The sequence below is a fragment of the Pectinophora gossypiella genome, chromosome 17 (assembly GCF_024362695.1).
Source record: "Pectinophora gossypiella chromosome 17, ilPecGoss1.1, whole genome shotgun sequence".
Taxonomy (NCBI): domain Eukaryota; kingdom Metazoa; phylum Arthropoda; class Insecta; order Lepidoptera; family Gelechiidae; genus Pectinophora; species Pectinophora gossypiella.
The window spans coordinates 11,056,741-11,073,552 of NC_065420.1; the positions used below are offsets into that span (position 1 = coordinate 11,056,741).

Here is a 16,812-nt window from a genome sequence, read left to right on the forward strand (position 1 = left end):
GTCCGAATTTAATATAAGTTATGCAATTTTTTTTTCCATTTATTTCTTAATTTTATATTTTGTGCATGAAGTATTATAGTTTCAGAACGGTTTTTTTCAATTGACGGAAGTTCATCCATAGACAAATGAATTTGAAAATATTGTAATAGTCAAATTATGAATGAATATAGCACCATTATCTTGTATTAATTAATTTCTTATTTTTACATATGGACCCTTTTCGAATTTATCCCATTTTAGAATCCTATGATAATTAAAAAATACTTCTAAGGAGCTGGCAACGGTTTGTCAAATGCTTACAACTGTCACTGTCATCTGCTATGTGAAACAACAACGGAAACAACTGATCTCTTCCATTTATATTCCTATTATATATTCGTTTCATCATAAATGTAAATTGGTAAATTATGATGAGTGAGATGAATCAAAACGTACACTATTGTATTTTTTACAATCTTTATCTGAACGAAACTTATAATTTGTGTTTGTTTGTATTGCTGATCTGTGGTATTGCTTTTTGTTGTTTGTTTGATTGAACATTGACAGACGACTAGGCAGCATGGTCTCATGATCTTAGCCTGTCCTAATGAAAAAATATTGAAAACAAATGTCAAACAATTGAGATTGGGACAAGGACTAAGAATTATTTCAGAATCCAGATAGTTAATCAGTTTAATTAGCGATGAATCAAATGAACATGCACGGTAATGTGCCAGTAAACCCCCCTGTGGGTGCAGCACCCAACGTGGGTATGCACATACCGTCGGCTGGCACGGTGATGCAGCAACCGTCTCCGCAGCAGATGCAGCCGGGACCCGGTCCGGGAGGGCCGGGGCCGGGGCCTGCCATGCCGCAACAGCCCCAGCAAGACAAGATGGACAACATCTCCAAAGTGAAGACATTAATGGGGTCCCTAAGAGAAGCAATACCGGTGAGACTGATGAATGATGCATTCTCTTCTTCTAAATATACGTTAGCGGTATACAACTGCGACATCGCTTGGACAACTTACATGTACAAGAATCTTTATAATTCTTTAAATGACAAGTTAATGTTTATGGTTGAGGTTTACATGGTTATTATCATAATTACTTACAACCTGTAGTACCGAATCTTACTGCATTAAAATCAGGCATATGAGACTCCCAATATTCACTATTTATTATCTTTAAATGTGACTACTAGTGAAGTTTAGAAGATAGACAATTCATTACTTAACTTTTTAAAAAAATGCCTAATCTGTTATTATTAATAAACTAATTTACATCTTCTGTTCTAGACTACTCTGAAGTCAGCTGCTCAAATTCTACATCAAAATCACACTACTGACTCAAATTCTCAGTAAGTGTTAAAGTTGCATTTCATACATCATTGAAGTCAATGACCACATCAACTGGCGAAACTTTTTACTGCTCACCTTCTCAATTACGATTAAACCAAATAAAATTTTACAATATGCCTACTATTATCTAATATCCAGCTATTCAGTTTAGATAGGTACCTAAATTGCTTTGCCTTGTTTCATAGTTTTTATACTATGGCATTTTAATACTAACCACACAACAAAATTTAGGTCAATTATTATTTACATACACCATAAACAAGAGATACATAATAGAAATAGACTAATATTAAAGAAGGAACATGTAAAATAAAGAATTAAAAACTTAACAAAAAATGTTTGTTCATTCAAATCATAACGAAGCTTGCAGACATGTAGTAAATTATATTCTCTCATGCATTTACTGTCTGGCTGATCCTTGACTTGATTATGGTGATGTCTAAGTACAAAAAAGCAGAACCAATAAATCTTGTGACTTTTTTTTATTTCAGAAAGGGTGTCACAGATACTCCTGTGTTGAGATTTGACAAAAACCTAGAGGAATTATATTCCCTGTGTGATCAAATGGAACTTCATTTGGTAAGTGTTTAAAATTGGTTATTATTAGTCCAGTAAGAGTTTTGTGCAATATTATTATGACATAATTAATACTGAGAAAACGAAACAGCTAAAATTAAAGTGGGCTGGACATACTATTAGAGAAGATAAATGGAGCAAAGTTGTTACACTATGGCACCCTAGAGGCCATAAGAGAAACAGGGGTAGGCAATTTATAAGGTGTGCCAACGAAATAATGTGAATGGCTGGAAACACTAAGACTTGGACCAGATTTGTGCACAAAAAAAAGAATGGAGAAAAATGATGAATGCCCAAAGGTTAACGTAAATCGTAGATTAAGGAAAAACTTTAAAATGTAACTTCTATGTCTGATAAAAGGCTATAAATAAATAAATAAAAAATGAATACTGACTGCATGGTGTAAGAATCTAGATGATATAACTAGATCAGTCTTCAACTAGATGTAATCCCACCAAAATTGTAACTGTTAAAAAGGTAGCCTGTTTTGCAATGGCTGTTTATTTTATTTTATTTTCTATATTGAGTAAAAAGTATTGTGTAACTTCAAATGCACCAAAATCATACCATACACCATGCATACTATTTTAAATTTGGTTTTTAACAGTTACAATTTTGGTGGGATTACATCTAGTTGAAGACTGATCTAGTTATCTTATATCATCATTGATCACACAGGGTCAAAGCCTCCAAGGTCAAAGGTTATGGTTGTGAATAAAACTTTGTAAAAAGTACCTTTCTAACATTATAATACTTCTTTTTAAAATGTGAATATTTACACACATTTGCAGCGTACAGCAGTGACATGCATCCAGCAAGCACAGTCTGCATCACATTATCTTCCACTGACTGTGATTCCTTCGAGACTTGACTCTGGAAGCACTCAGGTTTGTATTTACTTGTTTGTTTATACATATGTTGTAAAAAATACATTATGCAGATTGACATGCCTACCCTAAGTTTGTCCAACACTTCCGGGTTAACTTTGAAATAGATTCTTATTTCGGTATTTTTTTTATTCTCCCCTAAAAGTAACTAGTAAAAAGTAACAGACTACAACATATAAAAAGTATACTTTTGTCATATCTGAAATACTACTTTATAAAAGTAACATAAAAAAAGCACCTGTGAGGCTGGCATGATCACTCTGGGTGTTCAAAGCCACAATTAGATAAAAAAATAATAATAAAAATTATAATAATTAATTTTATTATTAAAAGTTATTATTTAATATTTCCAATGAAAGGAGACGACACTGAGCTACCCTGCTTACCTGAACACGGTGCGGTTGCAAATCTCATATGCGAAGGACATCCACGATTTGCTGGTGGCCGCTGCACAGAACATCGCGCCAACTGAATGACGCGACGCTACGCCTGCCAGCGAGGACGAATGACCCGACGCCGAAGAACTCGAACAGTAAGCGGTTGAAAGAGACATTTAAAGTGAGAATCTATCATGAAGTGAACTTATCTGGAAAGTAGGAGTAAGAATGTGTCAACAACTGATTCGAGGCTTCTAAATTTAAAATATGCTATGCTTGTATTTTTTTTTTCATGGCTAGATGGTCCTTGAGTTGGTTTCATATTTTTACAGATTGTAGTCCTAAGTTGGGATAATTATAATAAATAAATATTAATACAAGTTGGATGTTAAGTAAACTGTATACAACATAACATATACTTGTTTAACTGTATATAATACGTAAATAAACCATACCAGCTTATTTGATTCAAACAGGCATTTTATATTACTCATTACATTATTTGCCAACTGTAAATTGAAATTATTACTCATAATATACCATTAATGTACCTATGTAGGTAGTTATTAAATCTTTTTCTTTGGCAGAAATGGCAGTTTGGCACCTTCCCTATTATAAGATTGCAAAACACATACTCTTACATAATATTATAACTTCGTATAATGAATAATTTTTATGTGAACAATATACTACTGAGACTATGCTTGGTGTTTTTGTTAAAAGTACAAATTCTTTACAAGGTCCCCTGTATATTTCCTTCACTTAGTGAAAAAGGCCTTCCATGTTCCACTTCCATGAGTCTGGAGCTTGCTGAGAACGTACATTGCTGTAGAACATTTATTAACAAACGCTCAAGAATATTCTCCTTATAAATAATTCATCCTTGTATAAAACAACTGTTAGCTTGGGCACCTGTTATAAAACCCTCTAAACCTCTGTTAATGCTCGGCTTCTGTCTATGCTTAGTTTCCGTTTTAAAATAACTGGTTTCTATGATAGATAACCAGTTTCCATAATATAATGTCCGATTGCGTGGTTTTATAACCGAGACTCCATCTTCAGATCCTGGTTATCTTGTAGCACCCGATTGTTTGCTAAGACAAGTATAAAAATTCCAAACACGATAAGTTTTCATGTTTTTATAACAGTTTTTTTGACTTCCCGCTAGACCATTCCTTTATGGACGTAGTATTACTCTGCGCTAGACCTTGAATATCGACCACATAGGCCAAAGTACTCGCTCATCAAAACAAATCTAACAAGGCCAAACTCGGGGGTGTTGCGTCTTTTCAATAATGAGCTGAGACCTTCGATCCTTATAATCAGACTAGTTGGCTGCTACCATAATATTTCATAATTATTCATCATCATCAGCCCCTTAACGTCCCCACTGCTGGGGCACGGGCCTTCCCTATGGATGGATAGGGAGATCGGGCCTTAAACCATTACGCGGGCCCAGTGCGGATTGATGGTTATTAACGACTGCTAATGCAGCCAGGACCAACGGCTTAACGTGCCTTCCGAAGCACGGAGGAGCTCGTAATGAAAACTTTTTTTTGGTCTTTGTATGACCGGCCTTTGCGAAAGTTGCTTAACTTCAACAATCGCAGACCGAACGCGTTTACCGCTGCGCCACCGAGCTCCATAATTATTATATCTACATAAATCTGCTAAATATGTCAATCCGCCCTCGGGAACAAACAACAACGACACATCAACTAAATAGTTATCAAAATAAAACGAACGTTCCGTTCAGTCAGCTGTCAAATGCGTTTTATGCACTCTGTGGTCAAACGTCAAATAGCGTAGTCATCGGTATTTCTTGAGGGTTTTTTCTATTTTTCCCAGTGATAACAAAATGCTTAGTGCTTATAGTCTCTATGTTTGTAACCAATAGAACTCCTCGTAATTAACGGCGATGGCTATATTTGAGAAAACATCGCAAACAACTCTCGTTTTGGATGATACAGAAAAACTTATTTGTACAGTGGTTAATGCACAAAACATCAATAAACACACAGTGAGTACAGTTTTGTGTTGTGAAATGATCACGGTCTGACGGATCCTTATCCGTTATGACCTTTCATTGTAGACGTCCTACTTATGTAGTCAGCTGACGATGTTGTTTTTTAGGAATACATATTGCGAGTGCAGAGAGGGCCTAATAAGGAGAACAAGTGGAATGTATCGAGGCGGTACCGGGACTTCGCCGCGCTGCACTCGAGCCTGCATCAGGCGAACATCGAGCTGCCACTGCCCCCTAAGAAACTCATTGGGAACATGCAACCATCTTTTATTGCTGAAAGGCAAATAGCTCTACAGGTTTGCCCTTTATTACAGTCAAGGCCGTTTGAATAACTCAGATTTACTTTTTATGAAGTTAATATTACTTGTTCTTGTTACTTGAGTTCAAGGCTAAAACCTACTCATCATTGAATATGAAGCTATTCTGAAGTATATTAACATTTTATTTTCAGAATTATATCAATGAGGTACTAAACCATCAGGCGCTTGCTCTGTCATTACAAGTCAGAAGCTTTCTGGATCCCATCAACTATTCGCTTAGTATAGCAGGTGGGTATTTAAATTTTCTATAGAAGTATCACATTTTCTTTGAAAGAGATTTGATGTGAAAGAACAAAAAAGAAATAAAAATAAAAGAATTAAAAACAGTTTTGAAAGTACATGCACATAATCTGCTTAGAACATTGCATTTGTTATTGAACTGTTTATTTAAATACCTATGTACAATATAAAATGAACTCTATGTCGACAGAACAAGCTCTGCAGACTGTGTCTATTGCACTGAGAGGTGAAGGGAGGTTTGAACTGAAAGGACCCCTCGCAGACATTGGTTGGAGAATACGAAAACATTACTTTCTGGTGAGTCACTTGAAAGTTATTATACCTATAAGTCACCTAGAAATAAATGAGTAGTTTTTCAAACACCGGTGGTGAAAATAATTACCGTTAATGCAAAAATATCCTAGAATCTTTGGTCTTTTTACAAATATCCAGCTAGAACTTACATAAGTTGGTGGCATACATAAGTTATAAATGGATATTTCCAAAAAGACAAAAGATTCTAGGATATTTTTGCATTAACGGTAATGATATTGATTCCGGTGTTCGAAGAACCACTTATAAATGTTCCTATTTGCTTTATTTATATTGGGGGAATTCTAAATACTCAAGAGAAATATGATGTCTAAGATTATATGCTTAGCAAAGGGTCAAGTTGTATACTTGGAATATCAAATTACTAGATATAATATGGTCTACAAGCTAAATAACTTATATAATAATATAATGTTTGTGGTGAGGTATAGTGTTACACCACATCGATAGTTATTATTATGTAATTATAGTTAAGATTCTTACTTATTCATTTAAGTCTATTGTACACAGAAACAAGTACAAGTTGATTACAAACAAATTAGGCAACAGTTCTGCTTATTTGTTATAGGAATCTCTTCCAGCAAACCGGGAAAGAGACAACCTCAAAGCAAGAGAGGGCAGATAGGCATTTACATATAAATCAATATAATAGAAATGAATATATAAACATATAGAGCCTGTATTCATCCCACTGCTGGGCACAGGCCTCCCTACAGTGACTGTGCCCAGCAGTGGCATAATAGAAAATTAAAACAATAATTCTTACTGATCAATTAATTATTTGCAAAATAATTGAAATTCTTTGCAACTATTTTTATTTGTCTATCCCAAATGGGATACAGAAAAAAATATTATCTATACATACAGGTACATAGACTCATGCCTGTAATCTCCACTGGGGTTGGCAGAGCTAAGATAAGTGTAGTCAGCTATATATAGTGATGGGTTTCACATAATTCATTAATTCAGGACAGGATGGGAATAATGTAAACAGATAATTCTCGGTGCTGTTTAAGGGCTGTGATATTTTTATGATTCACAATCAAGGTTTGCATGTACTCACTATCGGAATGTTGATAAGAACAATTTGCATTGAGTTATTGTCTGTCTTACATTGTCTGTTAGTACAAAGCACCTGATAATAACTTATCTGTTTGGTAAAAATAAGGTTGTTTAAGCAATATAAATAAGAACATTGACCTTGTTTACAAAGTATAGGCGGCGGCGACTCACGCCCACCCTTTTCGCATTACATCCATTATCCGATCTGAGTTCAAGAAGAACGGACAGGAGAAAAGATCCTGTTTTTTCTTCATAGGCCTGTAGTTGACAGACGACACTTCTGGTACTATCTGTAATTTATAGGTATAACTAGTTCCTCTTAGTTATGTTTACAAATGAAATATGTACCAATTTTCTACAAGTGTGGCTTAGGAGTTATCGACCTCATCAACCCTGGTATCAGTGTTACTATTGAGCCGCCAAAGGCCCCATATATTTTACCAACATAGTGGGATATCAGTCATCCCTGCTGCAGCTGGTAACATTATTAAATATACGTAGAGAATGTTATTTATAGAGGTTAGAGTAATTGACCTCTATAAATTAACGCACGATTAATTCTATTTTTGAAAACAGTAAACAGTGCCATTAGGGCATGTTCACACTACTCCGATTCTTATTCGATTTGAGTCCGTCGAATGACTTGCTTGCGGATTACATCCTTCTATATGTCATAGTAATTTTCTCCTGTCAGTTCTTTTTGGAGTCGGATCGGATAATGATGTAATGCGAAAAGAGCCCATTAGCAATATCCATTAAAATATATAAAAAGCTCCCTAAGTACTTAAGAGATGAAACTAAAACTAATTTATTTATAAAAAATCTATAAACAATGCTAATTTAAAAGAGCTATTATACTGTAGACGAATTTTTAAATGATAAGTTTAAATTTTAATACAGACTTCCTCTCTTCCCTTCAACGTTGCTGTGCGCTACAGGGTCCATGTTTTAGTTCCTATGCCTATGTAACACCCCATTGTTCTACATGGAATGCAATAAATAATTGAGGATTGAATTGATGGTGGGCGTCAGTCGCCCCCGCCTATATCTCCGTTTCAACGGAACTTTACGGAACCGCGTCATTTGATTTCAAGGGGAATCACCACATTACTGATTGACTACAAACTGTATAGTACGCATGTACAGTTACAGACAAAAGATGGATTTGATACTACACTTTGTATTATGGGGTGGTCCAAAGGTTCACGTGATGGAAAAAATCGATAGAGGGGCTCATTGGCTACTGGTAGCCAATGTATACCTGTTAACTTTTATAAACAGTTGAAAGGATGATGTTGGAAAGTGTAACCTTCCTCCAAAAACGTAAATATAAATAACAATTGCTTTTCAGGTAACTGACATCCAAAGTCGAATAAACTGTATGTTGTCATATCAGAACTATGGACCTGACAGACATTTAAGTGATAAAGATTTACAGACTGCATTCAAGAGTATACATAATTTATCTGTAAGTTGAACTGATTATATATATATATATATGTTATAAAACAATTATTTCTTAGTTTAGTGATTGTGTAGTTAATTTCAATTTGTGGTAAATGTTGTGTAATAGGCAAGCATTTATGTAATATACCAATTTATTCTTGTAATGCTGTAAGTAAATAAACATTGGTGCTGATTCTGGTAGGCAGAAACTATTTTTGTTTTAGGTTGACACTTCTGAAACTAGCTGTATCTTATTTCATCATCATCAGCCCATTAACGTCCCCACTGCTGGGGGGGGCTGTTATATATTAAATTACAGGGTAATCACATAAAATAAAAACTGCATACTCAATTCCTATTGCATTGACGTCAATGCAATAGGACTCCGGAACCATCAAGTTTCATTTCAATGGGAAATCGTTAGTTCGGGTTTGGAATTCGGATAGTTACTACGTCCTGTATAATTCTAATACATTTTCTTTTAATAAATCCTTTTAGCGTAATAAAATTGTTTTTTAAAAAGCATCACCTGACCCACCCCGTAATAGTGGTGTCAGAAGTGGGATGGATGGATAGGGAGATCGGGCCTTAAACCACCACGCGGGCCCAGTGCGGATTGGTGGTTATTAACGACTGCTAATGCAGCCGGGACCAACGGCTTAACGTGCCTTCCGAAGCACGGAGGAACTCGAGATGAAAACTTTTTTTGTGGTCACCCATCCTATGACCGGCCTTTGCGAAAGTTGCTTAACTTCAACAATTGCAGACCGAGCGCGTTTACCGCTGCGCCACCGAGCACCATTTATTGTATTAAATTGTTGCCGTCCTTTATTTACAATACATGCAAGAAAGAGGTGCAGCTAGTTTTGGTCCTGTCTTATTAAGTTAAAATTAAGTTGGTGGTTTCCCGAATCGACACCAATGTGTTTTAAAACAAAAGGCCCCTTGGACAACCTAGTTAAATGAGACACTTTGTACGAAACATCAAAACGAATGTTCTCTTTGGAGTATGAAAATACTGTCCTGTGACGTCATCAATAGAAGCGCTCTAACGTCGTACTTCAATTTCTAAATAAAATTCGAAAATAAGTCGAAGTTAAATGGGCTGAGTTTTTGATCATGTTTGATTGGCTTCTATTTCTAGATTAGCATTTATTTATTATCATTGTTTTTAAATTTATCTTTGTTAAATACCGTATTAAAACAATTCTCGAATTTTTTGTCATTTTGTATGTTTCAGCATCCATACATAGACCAAATATTAGCAATACACAGTTTAGAAACAGGCGCTTACGTAGTGAGAAGGATACATGAGAATGGAACAATCAGGGACATGTTATATGGGACGGAATATACCAAAAACCACCTAGCCAAGTACGGGAACCCTAAAGTGAGGAAACCATTCACAACGGGGCAATTAGCTCATTATGGATACCAGATTCTGGAAGCTTTGAAGTTTCTGCATGACAAAGGAATACCACATGGTAAGTTTTTTTTTTTAATGTTTATTATATTTTATAATTTCGCGGCGCGGATGTGCTGCCGCCAAAGAATGTTTTCGGGGTACCGAACAGAACATAGTACCCCGCTAGCCACGAGTCGATAGTGTGACTGGGGATCGACGATCCATTTGAGTCGTGTTGGAAGTTGTATACAGGCTGCTAGTGACATCGTAACAAATACTAAGGGGGGTGATTCAGACCATGGTTCTGAGTTAATATAAAGTGGAATTTTCTGTCGCAAAATTCATGTTTTTTTTTAGTTTTTTTAATTATTTTGAGTTCTATACTTTTGCGATCGAAAATTGCACTTGATAGAGCTGAATCATCTCCCCCAGTATTCGTTACGATGTCACTAACACCTGTATATGCGTCACGCTGTATAAAACTTCGGTATCGCGTTTCACGACTGCTTCAAAACTGCATTATTGAATGTGGCGCCATCTGTTGCATGTGGACGGAACTAGCTCGCCAACTAGTTGGGTCTGCCACAATAACATAACTAGTCTGTCAATATATGTCTCACAACTGGGTACATAACTCCCAATAAGGAGGGAATATGGAGCATACTTCACCACGCTGTTCCACTGCAGGTTGGTGAAGAAGAATTCCTCCTAACGAAACTAGGGACCACAAAGTAATTTTTGTGATATTTCTCCACTGGGAATCGAACCCAGGACCTCCGGATCGTGAGCTCAACGCTCAACCAACCACTGGACCACGGAGGTGTTACTGTTACTATGTTACTGACATACTTACACTTTTTGACCTTTTAAACTTAAAAAAAGATGGTCCCTGTTCATGCAGGTCACATTCACCCGGGTAACGTAGCAATAGAAGGCCAGAAGGTACAGTTGCTGGATGTGGAGAACTTCCTGATGGGAGTGCCGTCGGTGTACCGGCAGCACCTCCTCGAGCTGCGGAAGACCACGGCGGCAGAGGCCGTGGACGTGTACTGCTTCGGACGGACGATCTATGAGATGACCTTCGGCGCTCCCCTCGACCATATCAGTCGGGATATCTACCCTGAAGGACTTAATGAGGGATTAGGTAAGTGAAATAGTTATGGATTTGGTAGCATTAGGGTTGGTATATACCCCGTAGGTCTCGACCCTAACAAACGTAAAAAAACCTACTTTAATTGAAAGAATCAAACGTAAACCTTTGAAGTGTTATGTATGTGTCGTGGCCAGATCTTGGTATTGATCATTTCATGATGAGCTCGATGTTGACGTTTCAACAATCTGGTCAACTTAAGTTGGCTATTGCATTAAATATGACCATTTCATGAAATGTTCTTTAACGGCGAGGGGGTGCTGCCGCGAAAGGATGTTTTCGGGGTACCGAACTGAGCATAGTACCCTGCTAGCCACATGTTGGTAGAGTGACTAGGGATCGACGATCCAACGGTGTTATGTTGGAAGTTGTATATATGCGTCTTGCTGTGTAAACTTCGATATCGCGTTTCACGACTGCTTGAAGACTGCTGTTCGGAGATGTGAGGTTCAGTAAAACAGCAGGAACTCTTCTTTACACTTTTTAATTGATTTTAATAAAAAACCGGAGATGTGACGAAAATCGACAGATGAGAGACTGGGAGAAAATATAAGTGATGTGTCACATAAAAAACTAGTTAAAAAAGATAGGTATGTATAGGTACCCACGTAATACTGAACATACCCCCGGGCGTTGAAAGCTCTAGCTTTCAACCAACTTAACTATCAACGGGTAACACGCAAATCTTGTTGTGCGCTCGTCGAACGACTCCACCGGCAGTCTTCACGTCAGCAACTCTACTGACTCCATCCTGACCTGGGTGCATTATTGAATGTGGCGCCATCTGTTGCATGTGGGCGGAACTAGCTGGCCAACTAGTTCTGGATCTATTTAGCTGGATCAATTTCAAGATCTGGCCACGACATATACACCTAACTAGATCAGTTATCAATGATCATCGATCTCTGTACTGACAAAACAACACTCTCATTACACAAATACAAACAAAATACATTTCTATCTTCAGAAGCAATTCTCCGACTGTGTCTATCATCGTCGGCGTGTAAGCACGGCGTGGCGTCGTTAGACTCGCTACTCTACCACCCGTTCTTCACGAGGAGTGTGCTCAGTATCGGAGGCACAATGAGAGAGGACCACTTCACGCACCTTAAGTTCCCTCTCAACTGGAAGGAGGAACTCCGCGCCGCGGTCACGGCTTACGAGACACGGTTGAAGAACGAACAGAAACTGGTAAGAAAGAATACAAGAGAAAAGTCAGTCTGTCAGTTTGTTAAGGGCAGTATATACTTAGTCTCAGATAGACCTAATTAACAGTTGTCAATCATCCGTCCCTTTCCTTTTCAGCGAATAAGAAAATAACAGGTATAACTTAAAATTAGATGGTTTGTACAGGAATCAGCACCATTGACAGATTTAGTTATGTTGATAGTTTTATATTTTGTCATTTATTTTTACGTAATGTTTGCATGTTGCTTCAAGGTGCGAAGTACAAAGAGGGAGGTGCGTATACAGGAAATACTCAGCTCTGAAGAGGAGTTACGGAAGCAGAAACGAAGAGCGGTAAGAGAATTAATCACCTAGCTTTATCCCTTTTTGAACATTTGACAGGCCCGGTTTTTTATTACTTACCATCCAACGATGAAGGGAATACCGAATACAGGTTAAGTCATATACCTCCTAGTGGGTTTCCGCACCACTTCGAGCGTGAGAACTACATACCTATACCTGCACCGTAAGCGTGCGACTCTTTCTCGCCTCGACATACGTCACCCGTCACTCTCTCACAGTACTGCACAGAAAGAGACAGACGATCTCTATCGCGGCGAGAAAGAGTCGCGTGCTTACGGTGCTAGGCCCGCAGGTTTTATTTCTAGTATAACAGTGATGTGGGTGCTCTTATCTGTGTAAACTAATTTTGTATCTATTGGGCACATGCCTCACCTCATTAAACGGGAGAGGGTATGGAGCATACTCCACGCTGCCCCAGTGCGGGTAGGTGGAGGCGTTTAGGCTAGTGGCAACGGCTTAACGTGCCTTCCGAAGCACGGAATCATCTTACTTTTTCAGACAATCTGGTGATTCAGAATGCCAAACAAAAGACAGTCTCATAAAGTGATTTTCGATAGTGTCGAGAAAGGAATCCGGATCCTTAAATATAACGCGCGTTAGGCGATAAATAATCCAACTCTATTGGCTAGGCGAGGAGTTTGAAGAGCTCGGTGGGGCAGCGGTAATCACGCTCGGTCTGCGATTGTTGAAGTTAAGCAACTTTCGCAAAGGCCGGTCATAGGATGGGTGACCCCAAAAAAAAAGTTTTCATCTCGAGCTCTTCCGTGCATCGGAAGGCACGTTAAGCCGTTGGTCCCGGCTGCATTAGCAGTCGTTAATAACCATCAATCCGCACTGGGCCCGCGTGATGGTTTAAGGCCCGATCTCCCTATCCATCCATAGGGCAGGTCCGTGCCAGCAGTGGGGACGTTAATGGGCTGATGATGATTGGCTAGGCGATGATTTTTAGAAACCAATCAAACTAATCGTTTGTGTTTATAATTCGTTGTAGAAAAAGCGGGAGAGCGTGTGGAAGTCGACCTCGTCCCTGGGCGACGCAGCGCCGTCACACAGCGCCAGCACTGCGTCCTCGCCCACGCCGCCTGTTGCTCGTAAGTTGAACCACTAAACACCAACTATATAAAGTAACATACATCATCATCATCAGCCCATTAACGTCCCCACTGCTGGGGCACGGGCCTTCCCTATGGATGGATAGGGAGATCGGGCCTTAATCCATCACGCGGGCCCAGTGCGGAGTGATGGTAATTAACGACTGCTAATGCAGCCGGGACCAACGGCTTAACGTGCCTTCCGAAGCACGGACGAGCTCTAGATGAAAACTTTTTTTTTGTGGTCACCCAAAAGTAACATACACTTGATATTAACTCAGAATCATGGTCTGAATCATCCCCCTCAGTATTCGTTACGGTGTCACTAACACCCTATATGTATGCAGGAATTAGTGAGTATAACAGGGGGGTTAGAATGGCCACATCAAAGCGATTCATCTAAGAAAGCAATATTGCTATTTGACATTTGTTTTGTCGTATATCGTGTCGGGAAAAGCAAAAACGCTCGAATTGAACTAAATAGGTACAATGTAAGTACAAAAAGGAAATAGCAAATGAATCTTACCAGTTGAGCCTGTCTTTGGTTCAGTCTACATTTCCTCTCGAACTCCTCCATATTCGCTACAACTGTATTTCGCGCCAAAAACAATGATCGTAGCCTGGAAAGTCTCTCATTAATATCCCGTTTCAATTCTATGTCCAACTATGTATGTTGTGTTGTATGTTTTATGTAGTGACATGTATTTCGGCAGCGGAAACCAACGGCAACGGGTCGGCAACCCCGGCGGCGGCGAGCCCCGACGCGCGGTCGGCGCTGCTGGGCGCCATCTGCTCCTTCGACAAGACCCGCCTCGCGCGCACCGACTCCCGGTACAACGAACACCTCTAGCTAATACCATCCACTAGTTGCATATGTAGCGCGCGACGCGATAGATGTCTCAATAGAATGTGTTTATTTATAGCTTAACATAACATAAACAGCCTTTATACGTCCCACTGCTGGGCACAGGCCTCCCCTCAATCAACCGGAGGGGGTATGGAGCATACTCCACCAAGCTGCTCCAATGCGGGTTGGTGGAGGTGTTTTTACGGCTAATAGCCGGGGCCAACGGCTTAACGTGCCCTCCGAAGCACGGAATCATCTTACTTTTTCGGACAATCAGGTGATACAAGCCTGAAAAGTCCTTACCAAACAAAGACAGTCTCACAAAGTGATGTCGACAATGTCCCCATCGGGAATCGAACCCGGACCTCCAAATCGTGAGCCTAACGCTCTAACCACTAGACCACGGAGGCTGTTTTATAGCTTGCGAGAAGTAATATCTACCACGCCTGTAATTACCTGTTACTGGAGAAACGTTGGAACTTTGACGTAGTAATTCTCTCTTAAGTGTTTTTTTTTAATCCTTAGTTTCAGTGTTTGGTCATTTGCCTATTTGAAGTTATTTCCTAGAGAAACACGTTCTCATCCAAATATGTATCAGCTCAGGAATATATTGTCAGCCATTTCAGTGGACACTTTAAAACGCGATAAAATAAAGTAGCTAAACAATTTTAAGTTCTAAAAAGTACTGCATATATAGTCGTTAAGGGTTAAACCACACCTGGCAGCACCTCACAGCACTTCTGTTACTCAGAACCGTCATTTGCTAGAGCGAGAGAGACGAGGTGGTGACAGATGTGGTTCAACTCTAACAACGACAATTGGCGATGAAATAGCCAGTCTGAAACCTGAACAAATTTTGGCTTAGGGCCTACATTTCCTCGACAGATACATTCGGATCTCTCTTTCGTTGGAGAGGTCCGATATTTTAAGACATTGATTTTCACACCGTTTTCCCTGCCGCTTATTTGTAAGGCAGCAATGTCGCAACTTTCTGCCCCCTATTAAAAAAAACACTTTCCGTGTACATGTAGTATAAAATTGAAGCTTGTCTGACAGAATCTGTCCCACTAAGAGGGGGACTGAAAAGGCCATATTGAAGCAATTTATTGACATTGTGCACTTAAGATTTCTCTGCGCAAATGTCAAATTGCAGTATTGCTTTTTAGATGAATTGCTTTCATGTGGGCTTTATAATTCCCCAGGTCTAACAGTGTACTAGTATAAATAGTGCGCGGTGAATACATTTACGAGTATGTAATCTTTTCAGTACATGCATATACGTTCATTAATATACGTTCATAATGCGGCCATTAAGGCAATTACTGGTGTTGAATAAATCAAACTTGACGAAATAAAAAGTATTGAAACGAGGTAAAAATTATAAATATAATAATTTCAGATCTCGAAAACACGAAATTGTATATTTTCTACTGGACTTTTTGTGTAGCTTTGTCTGTAATATTAATTAAAAAAACTTGTATTATATGTTTGTAAATTGTGTAAATATGAAAGTTAATTGACGTAAAGTATTCAGTACAATTTTGGATACAAACCGATGAATGCAATTATTTTTAGTTATAATTTAGTTATACATATTTATTTTGTTATTCCGAACAAATAAACGTTTTACATATAAGGATTCATACTGAAAATGCATTATTATTGTAGCATTTAAGTTGTTGTAACTATGAGATCTTTCACATAGATGTTACGTATGTTTATAAAGTGATACAATGGGCTGGTCAGTCTCATATTGGGTTAGGTTTTGAAATTATCATCTATGTAGGAGCTTTAATATAAGTGTAAGATATATAAATTATAAATGTTTAATATATTTTGTTGTAAGTAAAGAGAATATACAGTTTTAGTAATCACTTTGTTATTTATTATGTTAATTACCATTAATGTCAATAATTACAACATACATAATATTGAAATTCACCTTTTATTAAACTTAATCAACTAATTATTTCTGTTTTACAATTTAAACAGATTTTATATTATGAGACATAAAAATAATTGCGCTTTTCTAGCGACAAAGAGTTAACATAATCCGTTAAAATAATGAACTAACAGCATAACATAATTAACTTATAATTGAAAAAAAAAAACGAACAGTTAAATATTCTAGCAACTTAAAAGTAGGATCACATACAAGCATTTTGAAGATAACTACAAAATTATCTTAAGTCCTGTTAATA

The 16,812-nt window shown here is 38.0% G+C and overlaps 2 protein-coding genes across 6 annotated transcripts in view; both read left to right on the plus strand.

Annotated features, from left to right (window-relative positions):
- Positions 1-529: 529 nt before the first annotated feature.
- Positions 530-3,883, plus strand: LOC126374228 (mediator of RNA polymerase II transcription subunit 29-like). The gene is made up of 5 exons (XM_050020736.1): positions 530-931; positions 1,280-1,341; positions 1,834-1,921; positions 2,710-2,805; positions 3,165-3,883. The coding sequence occupies exons 1-5, from the start codon at positions 683-685 to the stop codon at positions 3,279-3,281; spliced, it is 612 nt and encodes a 203-aa protein (XP_049876693.1). The 5' UTR covers positions 530-682; the 3' UTR covers positions 3,282-3,883.
- A 1,063-nt stretch (positions 3,884-4,946) lies between these two features.
- LOC126374176 (PX domain-containing protein kinase-like protein) overlaps positions 4,947-16,812 on the plus strand; it is a 94,224-nt gene continuing 82,358 nt past the window's right edge. For 2 of the 5 annotated variants that reach the window (XR_007567408.1, XR_007567407.1), the window contains exons 1-11: positions 4,949-5,202; positions 5,316-5,504; positions 5,660-5,756; positions 5,959-6,065; positions 8,494-8,610; positions 9,829-10,072; positions 10,895-11,137; positions 12,111-12,334; positions 12,584-12,664; positions 13,665-13,764; positions 14,460-14,888. Coding sequence is in view for 3 of the 5 variants with exons in the window: in XM_050020661.1 (XP_049876618.1) it covers positions 5,101-5,202; positions 5,316-5,504; positions 5,660-5,756; positions 5,959-6,065; positions 8,494-8,610; positions 9,829-10,072; positions 10,895-11,137; positions 12,111-12,334; positions 12,584-12,664; positions 13,665-13,764; positions 14,460-14,614 (1,659 nt within the window). In the remaining 2 variants the exon portion in view is untranslated. Of the gene's footprint in view, positions 5,203-5,315; positions 5,505-5,659; positions 5,757-5,958; positions 6,066-8,493; positions 8,611-9,828; positions 10,073-10,894; positions 11,138-12,110; positions 12,335-12,583; positions 12,665-13,664; positions 13,765-14,459; positions 16,486-16,812 lie in introns of those variants that run through there. The other 3 variants (XM_050020661.1, XM_050020662.1, XM_050020663.1) reach the window with 3 other exon arrangements.